This window comes from Lissotriton vulgaris, chromosome 5 (assembly GCF_964263255.1).
Source record: "Lissotriton vulgaris chromosome 5, aLisVul1.2, whole genome shotgun sequence".
NCBI lineage: Eukaryota > Metazoa > Chordata > Amphibia > Caudata > Salamandridae > Lissotriton > Lissotriton vulgaris.
In genome coordinates, this window is record NC_141693.1 from 1,185,023,680 (window position 1) to 1,185,042,890 (window position 19,211).

The window sequence follows — 19,211 nt, forward strand, 5'->3', positions numbered from 1 at the left end:
ACTTTCTGCACCTCTCTTGACACTTTCTGCACGTCTGTTGCCTCTTTCTGCACCTCCCTTGCTTCTTTCTGTACCCCTCTTGCATCTTTTTGCACTTCTCTTCCTTCTTTCGGAATCCCTCTAGCCTCTTTCTGTACCCCTCTTGCCACTTTCTGCATCTCTCCTTCCTCTTTCTGCCCCCGTCTTGCCTCTTTCTGCACATCTGACGGGTTCTTTCTGCACTGCTCTTGCTTCTTTCTGCACCTCTTTTGCAAATTTCTGCATCTCTCCTGCATCTTTCGGCACCCCTGTACCCTCTTTCTGCATCATTCCTGCCTGTTTCTGTACTTCTTGTGTCTCTTTCTGCACCTCTGTTGCTTCTTTCAGCAATTCTCTTACCTCTTTCTGCACTTCTCTTGCTTGGTTTTGCATCTCTCTTGAGTCTTTCTGCACCTCAAGTGCCTCTTGTGGTACTTCTCTTACCTCTTTCTACACTTATCTCGCCTATTTCTACACCTCTCTTGCCTCCTTCTGCACCGCACTTGCCACTTTCTGCTCTTCTCTTGTGTCTTTCTGAACCTCACTCTCTTCTTTCTGCACCTCTCTTGAATCTTTCTGCATCTCTCTTGCCTCTTTCTGCCACTCTATTTACTCTTTCTGCAACTCTGTTGCTTCTTTCTACATTCCTCTTGCCTATTTCTGCACCCTTCTTGTCTCTTTCAGTACCTTTGTTGCTTCTTTGTATATTTCTCTTGCTTTTTTCCATGCCCCTCTTTCTTCTTTCTGTACCCCTCTTGCCTCATTTCTCACCTCTCCTATCTCTTTCTGCACCTCTCTTGCCTATTTCTCGACCTCTGTTGGTTCTTTCTGTACTGCTCTTGCTTCTTTCAAACCACTTTTGCAATTTTCTGTATCCCTCTTGCCTCTTTATTAAGCATGGGCGGAAAATCCGTTCCGCTTGCGGATTTTCGGTAAATTTGCAATCCGCGAGATTCGCGAATTTCCCGCAAAATCCGCGAGCGGAACGGATTGGGTCAAAAGTTCAAGCTGACTTTTGTAACTCTTTCAGAATGGCGCCGGCAAGCTGCCAGAGCCATTCAAAATAGTTACAAAAGTCAGCTTCAACAGGAAGCTCTAATAGATTAAGTAAAGCAGGTGCTCGAGTTGAAGCTCAAATTCAGTTACACAATCATTAATCACTCCAAACTTGGGGTGATTAATGATTGTGTAACTTAATTTGACCTTCAACTCGAGCACCTGCTTTACTTTATCTATTAGTGCTTCCTGTTGAAGCTCTTTGTAGCTAATTTAGAATGGCGCTGGCAGCTTGCCAGCGCCATTCTAAGTGGGGCTGAGGGCAGAAGGGCACAAAGTGGGACAGAGGGCAGAAGGGGACAAAAAATCAGTGGGGCAGAGGGCAGAAGGGCACAGAAACGAGTGGTACAGAGGGCAGAAGGGTATAAAAAACGAGACGGTGGCAGTGATTAACCAGGCAAAAAAAAAAAACCCGCAAACACGCAAAGCGCCCTGCGAACACGCAAAGCGCCCCGCAAACACGCAAAAATAAAAAAATCTGCAAATTCGCACAAGCTCGCGAACTTTGCAGATCGCGAATCCGCAAATCCGAAAATTTGCGGATCGCGAATTCCCAAAATTTGCCCATGCTTACTCTTTATGCACCCCTCTTCCCTGTTTCTGCACCTATCGTGTTTGGGTCAGTTGATTACAACATCCCCAGCTGCCACATTAGACGCTGGACTACAACTTCCCCGGCTGCCACATCAGACGCTGGACTCTTCTCCGTGGTTGGACTGCTGTCCCCTCGCCGCCGCTCATATCAATCTCGCGGCCGCAGAGTGGGGGACTACCAGTCCCAGGGGTCTTAGCGGGAGAAGCCGCCCACGCCATTGCCCGCGCCCGGAGGTGCTTTAATTCGCGCTGCCTTCCCGCATCGCGGGACCACGCGTGGGACGCGCCAGGAGAAGCCCGGGACAAGGGCGGGGCCATCAGATGCCGGAGGAGGTCGGGCCGGCCCCTCTCTCTTGGCTGTATGTCCAGAAAAGGTACTGTCTGGATTACGTGCTGAGGCACACTCTGTGTTAACTCCTTAACCAACGCTGTAATTGAATGTACAGTTACTGTTCTTATCATTGGATTTCTTTACTTGCTTAGGTAATTGCAACAGCTTGGTTATTTCTATCTTAAATATGAGTAAAAGAACAGGCACTGCGGGTACTTTGGATGATTTTATTACTACAGCAGAGCTCGTTGTGGCACGTGAAATTGAATTGGCGCAGAGAAGATTATCATTGGACCCTTCCAAACTCCCAATGTACATGGTAAATAGGGCTCAGCTCTCATTGGAAAATGTACTACCAGCCGTGACCGTCGTAAGGCCAACTGAGGATGATATGAATTTATTAGCTCATCCTATCTCCCGAACTCATTCAGTGGAGAGCCCAGGAATCTCGAGTAGACAACGGACACAAAAGATTCCAGGCCTATGGTACAACCCAATGGGGGAAATACACAAGAGAGAAAAAAAAACAGAGAAAGGGGAAAACATGTACCAAAGGGGGAGGATATAATTCCATCGAAAAGGAAGTAGAAATCATAGACAATACCTCTAGATCTATGGGGACACAAACTGAAGGCATTGATTTCAACTAATCTGTAAGGGACAGAGGAATAATAGATGGCCTTGAGCATACGGTGGCAGACATTATTAAAACAACTTTAACTTCTATTCACAATCAAACAAGTGAATCAATGGATAGTAAACTCAGGGAGTTAAGCATTGAGATCTCTCAATTGAATGCCGCTGTTTCTTATCTAGGGAAGAGTATAGGTGAGGGAAAAGGCATAGTTGCAGAAGGGGTAGTATTGATAAATGATCTAAAAACCTCACTAGAGAAGACCAAGGAGCATAGTGGCGTAGAAGCACTAGAGGGTAATGGAGTGGAAGCAGGGGGAAGGAGCCCAGATAGAAATTGTTCTAGAAATTATAAAGATAAGGCTGCTCCTTCCTCGACAAGTAAGAGGGCTCTCACACCTCCAGCCATAGGTAAGGTAACATCGCGGTCTGAATATAAATCTCGTATTACAATACAATATAGTCCTTTTTAAAAAAAATGTTATTGAGATAATTGATGTCATACAAAAAGAGAGGTATATACAAATTCATTATATCCTTATTCCATTTAGACCTTAACCACTTGGCTGCTATGGCACTTCAAGGATTTCTGTGTATTTTCCATTGAAATGAATGGCCACTCCATGACGAGCTGACCTTGTCATTAGCATGGAAGTGGTTAAGAAGAAGTTCATGATACAGATTAATAACAATTCAGTAATAAATATATGTTATCAAAAACTGTGCTATTAAAATATTCAGACAGTAGTTCAATAAACAATACATGATCAGGATACATATTAAAACCGTACTTAGCCACTCAAACTTCTCCACCTAGCAAGTGGTGCCCAGATATTACTTCCTAATTCCCTACATTTTTTGCCTTTCAGCTCATAGAGGCAAGACTCGATATTATGCAATCCTAGCAGCCTTGCGATCCACATTTGAAAGGTAGGGGGGGAAGAATCTTTCCAGCCGGCTGAAATAAGGATGCGAAATAACGCAGTAGATATAAAAACCAAAGCTTCGGCAGCACTTCCCAACTTAAATTTCTTGTCTACACCTAATAGCATTAGTGAAGGGGATAGAACAATCCTACATTCTAGCAGCCCCTCCAAGAAATTTTCAATTTCCCTTAATGTCACAGATAACTGATCACACTGATGGAACATGTGAATTAGGTCAGCTGGGCCCTTATCGCATCTAGGGCACTTATGGTTCTCCACCAGGCCCCAGGCATACAGCTTCGCCGGAGTATGATACAGATTAAACAGCGTTTTATAGTGCTGAGCCCGTAGGTTAGAGGAACGAAAAAGTCTCTTATCTAGTGCAAGTGCTAGATTTAAATCAACATCTGGGTCGCCTAACTTCACTGCAATTGCATGCCCACCATTAGATGGTTATAGACTATTTATGGAATGGGAGCAATAAAATTAAACTAATCAATTAGGGGGATACGATTCATTACTAAAATCCTCGGCCTAAATGGTATCACTGTTTGAACCAGTTGTCTATAGAGAAACCAGTGGTTAGAGGGGATCCCAAACTTGTGCTGTATCACTTCAAACCTAAGTACCTCCCCTCCCACCATAATGTCCCCTATGGTCCTTATTCCATGTTCTTTCCAGAACAGACAATTCCTGTCTGTACCCAAATAGGGGAACACGTTAGAGTTCCAGAGGAGATGATGAGCATTGAGCTTAGGGATTTCCAACATTTTTTGGGTAGCTTTCCAAATCCCCCAAACCCCATCTAGAATCTTATAGTATCTCCGATCTACCTTACTCAAAAGTAGTCCAACAGCCTTTTTCCCCAGTAAAAGCTCAAAAATGGAAGGGGGATCCTGCCTATCTCTCCGAGCCTCTTGCGGGCTTGGGACCGATTGAAACAGTACAGACATTTGAGCCAAAAGGCAAGACAGATGATATAAGCGGATGTTTGGTAGGGCCATGCCCCCCGTTTCAAACAATATAGTACTAAAGGGACAGATTTGGTTCCTAACTCAGATGTACTGGATCTCCCCCCTGCCTCAAGTCCATATGTTCTAGTGCTAGTAGGGGTCCCGGTATTAAAAAGGGAACAGAAGGAATCCTGGATTAACTTAAAGAACAAAGTTATGGATTGGATATCCAAATACAAAAACTTTAATAAGAGAAAGGCAAACAAAATTATAATGGCACGAAGGGTAGGGTGGGTGGGAAACTCCCCGAAAGACACACAAGGTGATTGCATAGTTTTTAATTTTAGAAATTCACATTTGGTTCGATTACTGTTGAGAGCCCATGAAGAAAATGCTAAAAACCACACAAATATCCATGCACTTCCACTAGGCTATTTTTATAAAAACCAATGTAACAACATGGCACTAATGCATAATAGTACATTCCCCGTGGTAACCCCTAATAGGTTCCAAGAGTTATCCCAGTTGGAAGCGTTGGATTGACTGCCTTTACCAACCATGAAAACAAACCCCATCATGGTGAATGAGAAAATAGATGAAGGGCTTAACCTTTTTATACGTGCACCTAGTATGATAAGTGAAAGGGGTGACAAGAATGTTGATGAGGTAGCATCCCCAATTGACATGGTACCTAGCTCAAGCGTTATTATTTTAACCTGTGCTAATTCGAATGATAACACACATTTAAACATAATATCATGGAACATTGCCGGTTTGAAGAAAAACACAATAGACCCGGGATGGAATGAATACATAGAAAAATTTGATGTATATTTATTGCATGAAACCTGGGCAACCAAGAATGTTCATCGAGAGGGTTATAAAAGCTTTTTTAATGCAGCTACCCAGTCTAATAGAGGTAGGCCGTCTGGAGGCTTAGTCATTTGGGTGAAAGTCTCCATCAATGGAAGTATAAAACAGATAGAGACGGACTCCCCTGATATCCTTGGAATAAAAATAGTGACCAATGATAACAGAGATCTGCACGCTTACAATGTTCATAACCGACCGGGCCCGGCGTCAAAGGAGTCACCTGTATTTGTCCAATTGGATCTAGTTTTAAGTAAAATTGAAACAGGCACAGGTATAATTATAGGAGGGGATTTTAATCGTGATTATGAGCCAATAAAGGGACTAGATTGCATTTATGAGAACGAAGACTTAGTAAACGAGATCCCTCAATTAATAAGCACAAAACAGGTCCTGTGCACATCACTAGCACTTCAAATAATGAGTTTGATGATGACCCATGGACTAAGATCATGCAATGGTCGTCTCCCTTCTGATATACCGATGGTTCCCACCTTTTGTAGGAACAACACACATAGTAAAATAGACAATATAGCACTATCCTTTGATTTATGGCAATATGGAATCGATTCCAAGGTGGTGTTATGATTAGAAAGCGACCATCGGCCAATTAAATTAGTATTCAAAGGTGGAACAATACCCAGTGCATTGGATACTAATTGTCCTCCATTAGCAAATGACGACAATGTAATTGTGACTAATAATCGTCGCGCAGTCAAATGGGCACACACACTGGATAATGGCAAAAAATTGGCAAATATTTATAAAACATTTGCCAACACCTTTTCTACATATGTAAACACTGAAGCTGTAATGAATGGGGGCCTATTCCTGGAATCACACAAAGTATTTACTAGGGAGATAGTCCCCTTGGTAACAAAGACAGTTAAAATAGACACAGCAAAAATAATTCAAAGGACCACAGGGAAACCTTGGTTTGATAAAGCATGCCGTAGTGCGAAAACTGAATTAATAAACCTAATTAAAAACAAGAACAATAGTCTTAAGGTTAGGGAAGCACGACAAAGATATAAGAAAGCACTTGGGAATGCTAAAATGGTTTGGGACGAAGCGATATGGCCTGACATGTTGATCGCAGCAAAGAGCAAGGACTCTTTTGGATTTTGGAAAATAGAGGCCAATAGAAATAAGAAAGAGAAAGGCTCTAGAGAAGTTTACTTAGAAGAAAAGACATGGAGAGATCATTTTACAAACCTTTATGCAGCCCCTGAGATTGAGGTTTGGAGGGGATCTGTTGTTAGTGTCTATTGTGATTGAGTGTAATCTAGAGCTTAGTCTACAGGAAACAATTATTGCAATAAACTCTGTAAAAGCTGGGAAAGCCCCAGGATTAGACTCTATTCCAGGAGACTTGTTTAAACACGAGATAAAAATCTGGGGGCCATATCTTAATTACTTGTACAACTTCATAGCTGCAGGAGCGGATATACCAGATACGTGGAGGGGGGCAGAAATTATTTGCATTTTTAAAAAGGGCGATAGAAGTGACCACGCAAACTATCGCCCGATTAGTTTAATAGATGTATTACAAAAAATGTATGCGAGGCACCTTTTAAATCGAATCAATGATTGGATTGATGATGGAGATGTACTTACCAAATTCCAAGAGGGATTTAGAACCAAAATTAGTACTATAGACCAAGTATTTAGGTTTTGTTGTTTGTGCTGGAAATATGTCAACTTAAAGAAGGGCCATTTATATGTGGCATTTGTTGACTTAAGAGCCGCTTTCGATCTCATCCCCAGGCACTTGTTGTGGAAGGCGCTTGACAGACAGGGATTACCAAATAATATCCTTGAGCAGTTAAAAATATTACACCATAATAATTTAGGAAGACAGCTATATGAGTAACATTGATTAGGAAGAAGGGTCGTTGCCATTCTGTCCTGGAATGTAAATGGATAAAACAGAATAAAGTCACAGGAAGATTTCAAAAACATCTTGAAGAAAAATGATATTGTATGCCTCCAGGAAACTTGGCTGTGCGACAAAACCCCTGTTACGGAAGGCTTCACTTACCACGAAAAACCAGCAAAAAAGAACCAATCAGGTAGACCCTCCGGTGGCCAGATGACGCTGATCTCAACAAGGATAGCCAAAGATTTGGAACCCCTCAAACTCAAGTGCAAATGGGCGTTGGGTAGTAGAGTGTGTACCGTAAACAATATGCTGGGGGGTGAAAACTTATGCATTATAAATGTGTACATTCAGAAAGGGAAATCAAACGAATATAAGACTGATCTAGAATGTTTAAAATCAGACCTGGAGTACCTATGTGATTGCTATCCAAGCGATGTGCTAATGATATTGGGGGACTTCAATCATAGATTAAATCCTATTAAAACGGACCCCTGGTTGAGGGATATGCTGGGAGTATATAAAATAGGGCTCGGGACCTAGTTTAGGAAACCCCCCGCGCCGCACGGCCACCAGCTGCTGCGTGTGCCTCCCGCCTGCCTGCCTCGCTGCCCTGGCCGCCGCCGTGTGACCACGCCCCCTGCCATTGAGCGGCATGGTCTCCTACGGTGTAGCGCTGTGCTCGCCTGACCTGCAGGCTCCTGTACCCCGCTATCTTGCTGTGTGCCCCTCTGCATTTTTTGTATTGTATTGTGAATTTGTATTTTTATTGCCTGTTTCTCGCTCCCCCCGTCTCCTCCCTACCCGCTCCCCGCTTCCCGCCACCGCCGCTAACCACGCCCCCTTTTTCTTTCTGTACCCTCCCTGCTCCCGCCTCCCAGCTGCTCCGCCCTCCCTCGCACTTTGCCATATATGGCGACCGTGCGAACGCGCAGCGGGCACGCGCAGCGGGAGCGCCGATTGTGCGCCGAAGGCGCGCCAAAGGTAAGCCCGTCTGCGCCCGTCCGCGCCTGGACCACGCCCAGCGCCAGGACCCCTACCCCCACCGACGGAAGATGACCCGACTGTCCTACAACGCCACCGAACTCATCGCACTCAACACCGGCGGGATCCCTGGATGCTACCGAGCCACCCCGAGGCGCACCCACGGACCCTTCAGCTGCCACGCCTGCAAGTTCACCTACATCCGGACCTGCCCCACGCCAGCACCCGCCAAGCCAAACACCAGTAGCAACCACCTCAAGTGCATCCTGCTCAACACCCGCTCCGTCCACAGGCACGCCATCGAACTCTGGAACCTCCTCGACACCACAGCTCCTGACATCGCCTTCCTCATGGAAACCTGGATAAACGACTCCTCAGCACCCGACATCGCCATCGCCATCCCAGAGGGATACAAGATCACCCGAAGAGACCGCGTCAAACAGACTGGAGGAGGCATCGCCATCATCCACAGGGACACCATCCACATCACGACCAACACCGACGACACCCTGAAAACCGCCGAACACCTACACTTCCAGATCTGCACCGACCCGAAGACCACCCTCAGAGGCACCCTGATCTACCGACCCCCGGGACCACGCACTCAATTCAGCGAGGACATCGCCGACTTCGTCAGCCCGCATGCCCTCCCCCCCGCTGACTACATCCTCCTGGGGGACCTCAACTTCCACCTGGAGAACAACAACGACCGCAACACCATCACCCTGCTCGACAACCTCGCCAACCTCGGACTCAAGCAGCTGGTGTCCACCCCCACCCACCTCGCCGGACACACACTCGACGCCGTCTTCTCATCCAGCAAAGACATCGCCTTCAGCCACGCCACTGGACTCCACTGGACGGACCACAGCTGCATCCACTTCACCTTCAGAAGAACGACGATCCACCACCAGCAGCAACCGGTTGCTCGAAGAAGCTGGAACAAGATCACAGCCGACCAGCTCGCCGCTTCCCTGAGCCAGCACCCCCCCGCCAGCTCAGCGAACCCCAGCCAGGCCGCCGACAACCTCACGAAGCGGATCAACAACTGCGCGGACGAACTCGCCCCACTGAGGACCCCGCTCAGCAGACCCGGCAGCAAGAAGGCCCCATGGTTCACCGACGAACTCAAGAGCTCCAAGAAGAACTGCCGAGCCCTCGAGAAAGCCTGGAGAAGGGAACCAACACCGGACAACATGACCGCCCTCAAGCTTGCCACCCGGAAGCACCACCAACTGATCCGCGCCACTAAGAAAACTGCATTCAAGGACCGGCTGGACAACAACGCACACAATTGCAAGGAACTCTTCAACATCGTCAAAGAGCTCTCCAACCCCAACGCCGGAAACAACATCACCCCATCGCAAGACCTCTGCAATTCCCTCGCCTCCTACTTCCACAACAAGATCGCGGACATACACAACAGCTTCAGCACTCAACCGACGCACGCCACAATCAAACCACCGCCCCCCACCACCACCCTCCGCGCCTGGACTCCAATCAGCACCGAAGACACCATCCGCATGATGAACTCCATCCACTCCGGATCTCCGACCGACCCCTGCCCTCACCACGTCTTCAACAAGGCCGACGCGGTCATCGCACCCCACCTGCGGGGCATCATCAACACCTCCTTCGACACCGCCACCTTCCCGGAGAGCTGGAAGCACGCCGAACTCAGCGCCCTACTAAAGAAACCTACAGCGGACCCCACCGAACTCAAGAATTACCGCCCCATCTCGCTCCTCCCGTTCCCAGCCAAAGTCATCGAGAAGACCGTCAACAAGCAGCTGGCCGCCTTCCTCGAGATGAATGGATCCCTCGACCCCTCACAGTCTGGCTTCCGAGCCAACCACAGCACCGAGACCGCCCTCATCGCTGCCACCGATGACATCCGAGCCCTGATGGACAACGGAGAAACAGCGGCCCTCATCCTCCTAGACCTCTCCGCGGCATTCAACACTGTCTGCCACCGCACCCTAGTGCAGCGCCTCAGCAACGTCGGAATCCAGGAGAAGGCACTGGAATGGATCATCTCCTTCCTCGACGGAAGAACACAGAGAGTCCGTCTACCACCGTACAAGTCAGAGGCCACCGAAGTCATCTGCGGCGTCCCTCAAGGATCCTCGCTGAGCCCCACCCTCTTTAACGTCTACATGAGCCCCCTCGCGGCCATCGCACGCCAACACAACCTCAACATCATCTCCTACGCTGACGACACCCAGCTGATCCTCTCCCTGACCAACGACCCCGCCGCCGCCAGAGCCAACCTTCACGAAGGGATGAACGACGTAGCCGAGTGGATGATGACCAGCCGCCTGAAACTGAACTCAGACAAGACGGAAGTCCTCATCCTGGGTTCCTCGCCCTCCGCCTGGGACGACTCCTGGTGGCCCCCCGCCCTGGGCAGCGCACCCAAACCGACAGACCACGCACGCAACCTGGGCTTCATCTTGGACTCCTCCCTCACCATGACCAGACAAGTTAACGCCGTCTCCTCGTCATGCTTCAACATCCTGCGCATGCTACGGAAGATCTTCCGGTGGATCCCCACCGAGACCATGAAGACGGTCACCCAGGCCCTCGTCACCAGCCGACTGGACTACGGCAACGCCCTCTACGCCGGAACCACCGCCAAGCTCCAGAAGAGACTCCAGCGGATCCAGAACGCCTCAGCCAGACTCATCCTCGACATCCCACGACACAGCCACATCTCCGGACATCTGAGAGACCTGCATTGGCTCCCTGTCAACAAAAGAATCACCTTCCGCCTCCTCACCCACGCACACAAAGCCCTACACGATCAAGGCCCGAGCTACCTCAACAACCGCATCAACTTCTACGCTCCCAAACGACATCTCCGATCAGCCAGCCACGCCCTCGCCGCCATCCCCCGCATCCGAAGAACGACAACAGGAGGAAGGTCCTTCTCCTACCTGGCCGCCAAGACCTGGAACTCCCTCCCGACCGACCTGCGCCTGACCCAAGACCACCTCTCCTTCAGGAAGAAGCTCAAGACCTGGCTATTCGAGCAGTAGCAGCACCCCCACCCCCCTAGCGCCTTGAGACCCTCCGGGTAAGTAGTGCGCTCTATAAATGTCTGTGATTGATTGATTGATTGACTTTTTCCCCGTTGTGAGATTTCAAATCAAGACGATGAGCTTGGGCAATTGCTGGGGGCCATAGGGATGGTCTGCGTAAATGGAAGGAAGGATGCAGACCAGCCCGCGAATCGTACCTTTAAGATAGGACAACAAATGTGCCCAATAGATTATGCATTCATTCAGGCGTGGAACTTTTATCTAATTAAACAATTTGAAATCCTTAGGCTTGAGGGTAGTGATCATTACCCTCTACAGGTAGAACTCCAGGTACGCAGTTCCCCGCATAGACAAAAAGAGCTTCCAGTAGAGGTGGAATACCCTAAACGACTAACCACGAGAATTACCGATGAATATATAAAAAAACTGAGTGCACACCAGTTGTCCGTGAATTTAGATAGCCTAGCACCAGTGGAGGGCATAATATGGTATGAGGACACAATAAGGGATATGGTGGAATGCCTCAGGATAAAATTAAAACACGGTAACCGTAAAGTAGTAAATAACTTGAAACCATACCCCAGTAGCAGCTCTCATTGGTTCGATGATGAATGTCGGAAGGTCAAGGCCAGCATCAGAAAACAGGAGAGACACCTAAGAGCATATTATAGTGATGAAGCGGTAATAGAACTTAAGAAACTAAAAATAAAATATAAGGTCACTATTAGAGATTAAAAAAAGGACATTTAAGGACAAATGTTGGGGGAATTTACTTGAGACAATTGAAGACAAGAATGTGAGAGGCTTTTGGAAGTTAATTCAGGAATGTACGGGGAAATGCTCAGGAACCCTACACTGCTCGGTGCCAGAGGTCAAGTGGGTGACATATCTGAAAGAAATCTATGGTACATGGCCAGATAGGGAGGGGACAACGACCAAGGATTGGCCTAGAATAAGGGAAGAAATTAAAGCACACTTCTCCCCAGATGCCATTAGAGGTATAATAAAAAGACTAAATCTAACACGGGCTGCTGGACCTGATAATCTACCTGCAATTATAATAAAAACGAATATAGATTGGTGGGCGAGTTTTTTTCTAATATGTTTCAAGAGATCCTAAATTCAGGCAAGTTCCCAGATAATTGGAAAGGGACAATTGTCAGGCCAATACATAAGAAAGGTGATGTAAACGCTCCATAAAATTAAAATTAAATTATTTTTTTTAGTGTGCCTTTTTAACCTTTTAGCTGTCTAAGTATGTTATAAAATATGATTATCTTTACCCCTGAGATGTACTAATGTCCGTATCCATGGTTATTTCATGAGCTTGCACGCTGTAATTCTCTTTTTAATATGTTTTTTTAATACCTGTCTTGTGTCTGTGACTCTTATGATAGTTTGTATCGAAATAAAGATTATTGGAACTATTGGAACTGTTTCTGCACCTTTCCTGCCTGTGTCTGCACCTCTCTTGCCTCTTTCAGCACCTCTGTTGATTTTTTGTGCACTTCTCTTGCATTCTCCTGCATCCCTCTTGCATCTTTCTGTACCCCTCTTGCCTCTTTGTGCACCTCTCCTTCCGCTTTCTGCACCTCTTTTGCCTTTTACTGTAGCTCTCTTGCCTTTTCCTGTACCTCTTTTGCTTATTTCTGCACTTCTCTTGCCTCTTTCTGTATCTCTCTTGCCTCTTTCTGCACCTCTGTTGGTTCTTTCTGCACTGCTCTTGCTTCTTTCTGTACCTCTATTGCACATTTATGTAGCCCTCTTGCCTCTTTCTGCACCACTGTTCCTTCTTTCTGCACCTTTCCTGCCTGTTTCTGCACCTCACTTGCCTCATTCTGCTCCTCCGTTGCTCAGCAATTCTCTTGCCTCTTTCTGCACTTCTCCTATTTATTTCTGTACCTCTCCTGTGTCTTTCTGTATCTCTGTTGCCTGTTTTTGTACCTCGCTTGCCTGTTTCTGCACCCCTCTTGGCTCTTTCTGCCCCGCTTTTCTCTTTCTGCACCTCTCTTGCCTTTTTCTGCTGTTCTCTTGTCTCTTTCTGCACCTCTTTTGCTTCTTTCTGCACTTCTCTTGCCTCTTTCTGTACCCCTCTTCCCTCTTTCTGCACTTCTGTTGTTTTTTTCTGCACTGCTCTTGCTACTTTCTGTACCTCTTTTATAAAGTTATGTATCCCTCTAGCCTCTTTCAGTACCCTGTTCCCTCTTTTTGCACCTTTCCTGCCTGTTTCTGCACTTCGATTGTCTCTTTCTACACCTTACTTGCTTGTTTCAGCACCCCTCTTGCCTCTTGCTGTACCCTTCTCCCCTCTTTCTGTACCTCTCTTGCCTCTTTTTTCACCCCTGTTTCCTCTTTCTGCACCTTCCCTGCCTGTTTCTGCACCTCTCTTGCCTCTTTCTGTACCTCTGTTGCTTCTTTCTAGCACTTCTCTTGACTCTTTCTGCACCCTTCGTGCCTCTTACAGCACCTCTGATACTCCTTCTTTCTGCATCCCTCCTGGCTCTTTCTGTACCACTCTTGCTTCTTTCTGCACCTCTCCTACCTATGTCTGCACCCCTTGCCGTTTTCTGCACCTCTGTTGGTTTTTTCTGCACTGCTCTTGCTTCTTTCTGTACCTCTTTTGCAAATGTCCGCATCCCTCATGCCTTTCTGTACCCCTCTGCCCTATTTCTCCACCTCTCTGCTTCTTTCTGCAATTCTCTTGCTTCTTTCTGCACTGCTCTTGCTTCTTGCTGCACCCCTGTAGTTTCTTTCTGCACTCGTCTTCCCTCTTTCTGCACCTCTCTCGCTTCTTTCTGCACTTCTCTTGCCTCTTTCTGTACTTCGCTTACCTCTTTCTGCACCTTTCTTACCTCTTTCTGCACTTCACTTGCTTCTTTCTGTACCTCTCTTGCCTCTTTCGGCACCTCTGTTGCTTATTTCTGGACTTCTCTTGCCACTTTCTGCACCTCTGACTTAGAGGTAGATTTAATCCCCCTGCCCCATTATGTACCATGTCTTTCAGGGGAGTTCATGCCAATCACAGGGGTACACCGACCCATAGTGTACCATTGTGTACGTAGGTGTTTTCACTGTATTCTAAGTGTCTTTTAGCATAGCACTGGCTCCGGGCCTGGTTAGTAAGAGTAAGTTTCCACCAGTACCAGTCAGCAAAAAGTTGGGGGCAGAGCATGACTTTGCAACAAGACCTATTTCTGTACCTATGTTGGTTCTTTCTGCATATCTCTTGCTTCTTTCTGCACTTTTCTTCCTCTTTCTTCACATGTTCTACCTCTGAAGGAATAGTCGGAAATTAGCGCTGGTGGGGGAGCACAGTTGGGTTAGTTATTAAAAACATAAGACTTACCTGAAGCTGCCAGCCTCCTCACGACTCATTGTTACTCTGTTTTCTGGTCCCACCAGACACTAGGACAGCATCAGAGACTCCCTGATCAATCCCTCCACTGCTCTCATGCTATTACCAAGCATGAGAGCAGCGCGGGGATTGGCCTAAGTGGGCTGGTTTAACATTCCCTCAGGCACAGGTAGTCTGTGATGTTTCTTCATCCTGGCTGTGCAATAAAACTGGTTGCAGAAGCCTAATTGTGCATGTCTAAGACTGCCGGCCAAATGAAAATGCGCAAATAGAAGTGCACATACCACTTCATTCCTCCTAGCCTGGCCCCGCCCCTTCCTACATACGCTGGCTCATCCAGAAGCTGAAATATAAAACGATAATAAAATATTTTATTTTTCAGCTGCTGGCTCTGAGACAGTGGCACTACGCTCCTCCTCCATTGAAGAGGAGCCGGTCAGTAATTGACCAATTGTGGTGCTGCAGTTACTAGTGTTCCTTTTAGGCAGTTGTTAACTTTGCCTTAATAATTGTGGCTTCATCCCCTTTTTCAGTGAATTGTGGCATGTAAATCTACACTTTTGAGTGACTTTACACTGTGATTTTGTGAATAGCCCACAGTAGTAAGTCACTTAAAAGTGTAAGGATAAATTCACTAGAAACAAAACTACACCTGTGGATTTAACTTTGTGAATACTCCCAAAGATAGTAAGCAGAGCTGCTAGATATGTGTCCCTGTCCCCTAATTGGCATGGTAAAATATAAAGTCTGCAAAAACTCTTCCCCAGTGGAATGCACTTCCCTACTATTAGCTTAATTACACATCTCTCACATCAATTTCAGAACTAATGATTCTTGCATTGAGATCTATTCTGAATATTTTGTTTCTTTCTCTCAATAGCCTAGAACCCTCTAATGGCTGCAGTTACGATTATGTTGCTGTCTATGACGGGCTACGCGCTTCCGCGCCTCTGCTTGGGACGGTCTGCAATGATTCCATTCAGAGCTTTACCTCCACATCCAACAGTATGGCTGTTCTATTCACAAGTGATGAGAACATCTCAAACGCAGGATTCCACGCTTACTATCACTCTTACAGATGTGACACCAATAACGAAGGTAGGTTCAGCCCAAAGTTAGGAACTGAGAATGTAGGAAAGTGACTGTCTGTATTGAACTATGATGTTTTTTCATTATTTCTTTATTAAGCAGATGCATAAGATACAGCAGGTTCGTCATAATCATTTCAACTATACAAGAAACTTTCCTAGATATTTCTATAAAGTGGCAAAGTGCATATATGGAATAATCCAATTTAATTTCAAAGAAGTACAAAAGTGTTACATTTAGCCGTCAAGCATTCAATACAGTTTATGCCGTAATAAAACCAAAATAGCGATTATACTTCAATATGATAAGATATACTACAGCTAATAAGTAAAATACAACCCTTTTCCTCATTATGATTTCAACAATGCATTGAATCCTAGATATGACTAGAAAGTGCAAATGTGCATAAACTCAAATGTTCTATTTATTCCCAATAAAGTGCAAAAATGTGAAGTTTAGCAACTATCTGTTCTATACAATATGTTCAAGAAAGTGATTATGTGCACAAAGGTGTGTTTTGGTAATAAGGTATAGTTCTCAATCACCATATTATTATTATTATTGTTATATTTAAGTTTATAGAGCGCACAGCTACCCAGAGTTTTCTCGGCGCTAAGAACAGGTTGAGGGCAGAGCACCGGCAAGATTAGACTAGAGAAGGGGAGGTCTATTGGTTAAACAACCAAGTTTTTACATCCCTGCGGAACTTGAGGTAGCTAAGCTCAGTGCGCAGGGGGAGAGGGAGAGAGTTCCATAGCGAAGGAGCCAGATAAGCAAATGAGCGACCGCCCATTCTATCTTTTTTGATCCTGGGGACCTGAAACTTGTGCTGGTTGGATGAGCGAAGGGTGCGGAAGGGCAGTATTGGTGGACTAAGGTCCTGAGATAAGGGGGGGCTCTGTCTGTGTTGATTTTGTGCATAAAGCAGAGGGCCTTGAACTTTGTGCGATTTTCAATGCGGAGCCAATGAAGGCTTCGTAGAGAGGTGGATGTAGAGAACTTGTTGGGAAGTTTGCAAAGGAGCCGGACAGCCATGTTCTGTACCGTTTGCAGTTTACGAGTTACTTCCTTGCAAGCCCCCAGAAAGAGAACGTTACCGTAGTCCAGTCTGGATGTAATTAGAGCCTGGACTACTGTTTGTTTTGTGTCCTGAGGCAGCATCCAGAAAATCTATCTGAGCCACTTGAGAATGGTTGTACAAGTGGAAGAGACTCTGACCGCATGTTGCTTCATAGACAACTGGCCATCAAAAATGATGCCAAGGTTGCGAGCAGTTTTGGAGGGAACAGGGAGAGTGCCCATTTGTGGTGGCCAGTGGTGCGGGCCCCATAAGGTGGTGTTGTGACCAAACAGGAGAAGTTCAGTTTTCCCCCCGTATAGTTATTTTCGTACATCCAGGTAGCAATATTGTTAAGTCCTGAGCAAAGGGAAGTAGTAGTAGAATGATGGCCCGTGGTGAGAGAGCAGATGATCAGGGTATCGTCCGCGTAAGAATAGATGGTGAGTCCAGCTTGCTCCGCAATGGTGGCCAAAGGTCTAACATACAAATAAAAAGGTAGGGGACTCCGGATGGAGCCCTGGGGGATGCCATAAACAGATTTATGGACTTTGAAAGCCGATGTAGAAGAGAAGACTTGGAAAGTTCGATTGGAGAGGAAACTTGCAAGCCACTCAAGGGCTGAGCCAGTGATGCCGGAAGACTTAAGGGTGTTATGAAGGATGGTATGGGAAACCGTGTCGAAAAGCGGCACTTAGGTCAAGCAAAATAAGTGCCACTGTTTCCCCTTTGTTGACCTGGCATCGAATGGTCTCAGAGACCCCCAAGAGAGTCGATTATGTTGTAAAGCCAGACCTGAAGCCAGACTGAGACTGGCGAAGAAGGTTCCATGATTCAATCAAACAATCAATCAAGAAATTTATATAGCGCGCTACTCACCCGGAAGGTCTCAAGGCGCATGGGGGAGGGGGGTCTGCTACTGCTCGAACAGCCAGGTCTTGAGTTGCTTCCTGAAGGAGAGGTGGTCTTGGGTCTGACGGAGGTGGATGGGGAGGGAGTTCCATGTCTTGTCTGCCAGGTAGGAGAAGGATCTTCTCCCATGGTGGCTCTTCGGATGCGTGGAACGGCGGCGAGGGCGTGGCTGGTCGAACGAAGCTGGCGGGTGGGAGTGTAGAAGGTCAGGCGGTTGTTGAGATACCTGGGGCCCAGGTCGTGGAGGGCTTTGTGTGCGTGGGTGAGGAGTCGGAATGTGATTCTCTTGTTGACGGGGAGCCAGTGCAGGTCTCTCAGGTGTCCGGAGATGTGGCTGTGAAGTGTTTGGTGAGTTTTGTATTAATGTGTTTTTCCAGAATCTTGGAGTAGACCAGAAAGAGTGAAATGGAGCGGAAATTGGATGGGTTAGTGGGGTCTGCATTTGCTTTTTTCAATAGTGGTACTATCATGGCATGTTTCCATGAGCTGGGGACCTTGGCTTCCCTAAGAGAGGTGTTAAGTAGTTCTAGAATAAGATTAAGGGAGGAGGTGTCTAGGGTTTGTAAAATTAACCTTAAGACTCCAACCCTTCTAGCATATTCTTTCTCGAATTTTTGAGTGAGAATCATTTAACTATACCATTCCTTATAGGTTGACCCTCTGTTAGTCTTCCAGTTCTGCAGGATCATGGAGCGAGCTACTAAAAAGGTAATAGTTATAAATACTTCAGAGCCTTTTCTCAAAAGTTAACTTTGCTTTTGAGTACTGAACCCAAAGAGTACCACACCTCCATCGGGTTTCATCTGTATATTTAACCCCCTGCTTCAGGCATCAAATCATGTTCCCAAAACAGCATAATCCCAGGGCAGGTAAAAAACATATGAAGCCAGCCTCCCCTCCCGAACTGCTTACAACAAAAGCTGCGATTTTCCAACTCTGTATACATCTTTTGAAGGGCTTTAGAGGTATAATATGCCATCTGTCGAGCAAACAAATTAATTCATTTGAAATTTGCAGCTCTTAAGGCCTTATTCCCTAATCAATGAAATCTTTTCTAAAAACCATCTCATCAAGAAGCACTCCCATTGACTCCGTAATATCCTATGCCAATTTCCTATCCCCCTCATCCTTATCCTAAAGAGGGCATTCATTATTGGTGAAGAGATGGAGCTTGTTTGAAAGCTATAAAGTGGACAATCTGCAGATATCCAAAATAAAAAAAAAGATTGCAGCGGTCTCTGCATCTTACATGGAGATTCTGCCAAGGTATATTAATCCTTCCATTCAAAAAATGTCCAAGTTATTTAAATCCATTCATATATCATTACCTTGTATGGCTATTTGGGATTTGCAGACCCAGCACGTGGCATTCATTTAGCTGCAAATACCTATATCCTGCAGATTGTCCCTTGGAGGCATAGAATATTTGAAGTCTTCAAAAATTCTCCCGAAGTACCTTATATCTTATCTTGTTTGGGAGTTTTGCAGTTTTTATAAAAGCTGGTAGCTGAGA

The 19,211-nt window shown here is 46.2% G+C and overlaps 1 protein-coding gene across 1 annotated transcript in view; it reads left to right on the forward strand.

The window, feature by feature from the left end:
• The window catches only part of LOC147712229 (scavenger receptor cysteine-rich domain-containing protein DMBT1-like), a 1,653,398-nt gene that overhangs the window by 1,565,941 nt on the left and 68,246 nt on the right, over positions 1-19,211 (forward strand). Inside the window, exon 36 of the mRNA XM_086919604.1 lies at positions 15,521-15,738. Coding sequence (XP_086775730.1) covers positions 15,521-15,738 — 218 coding nt within the window. The remainder of the gene's footprint in view (positions 1-15,520; positions 15,739-19,211) is intronic.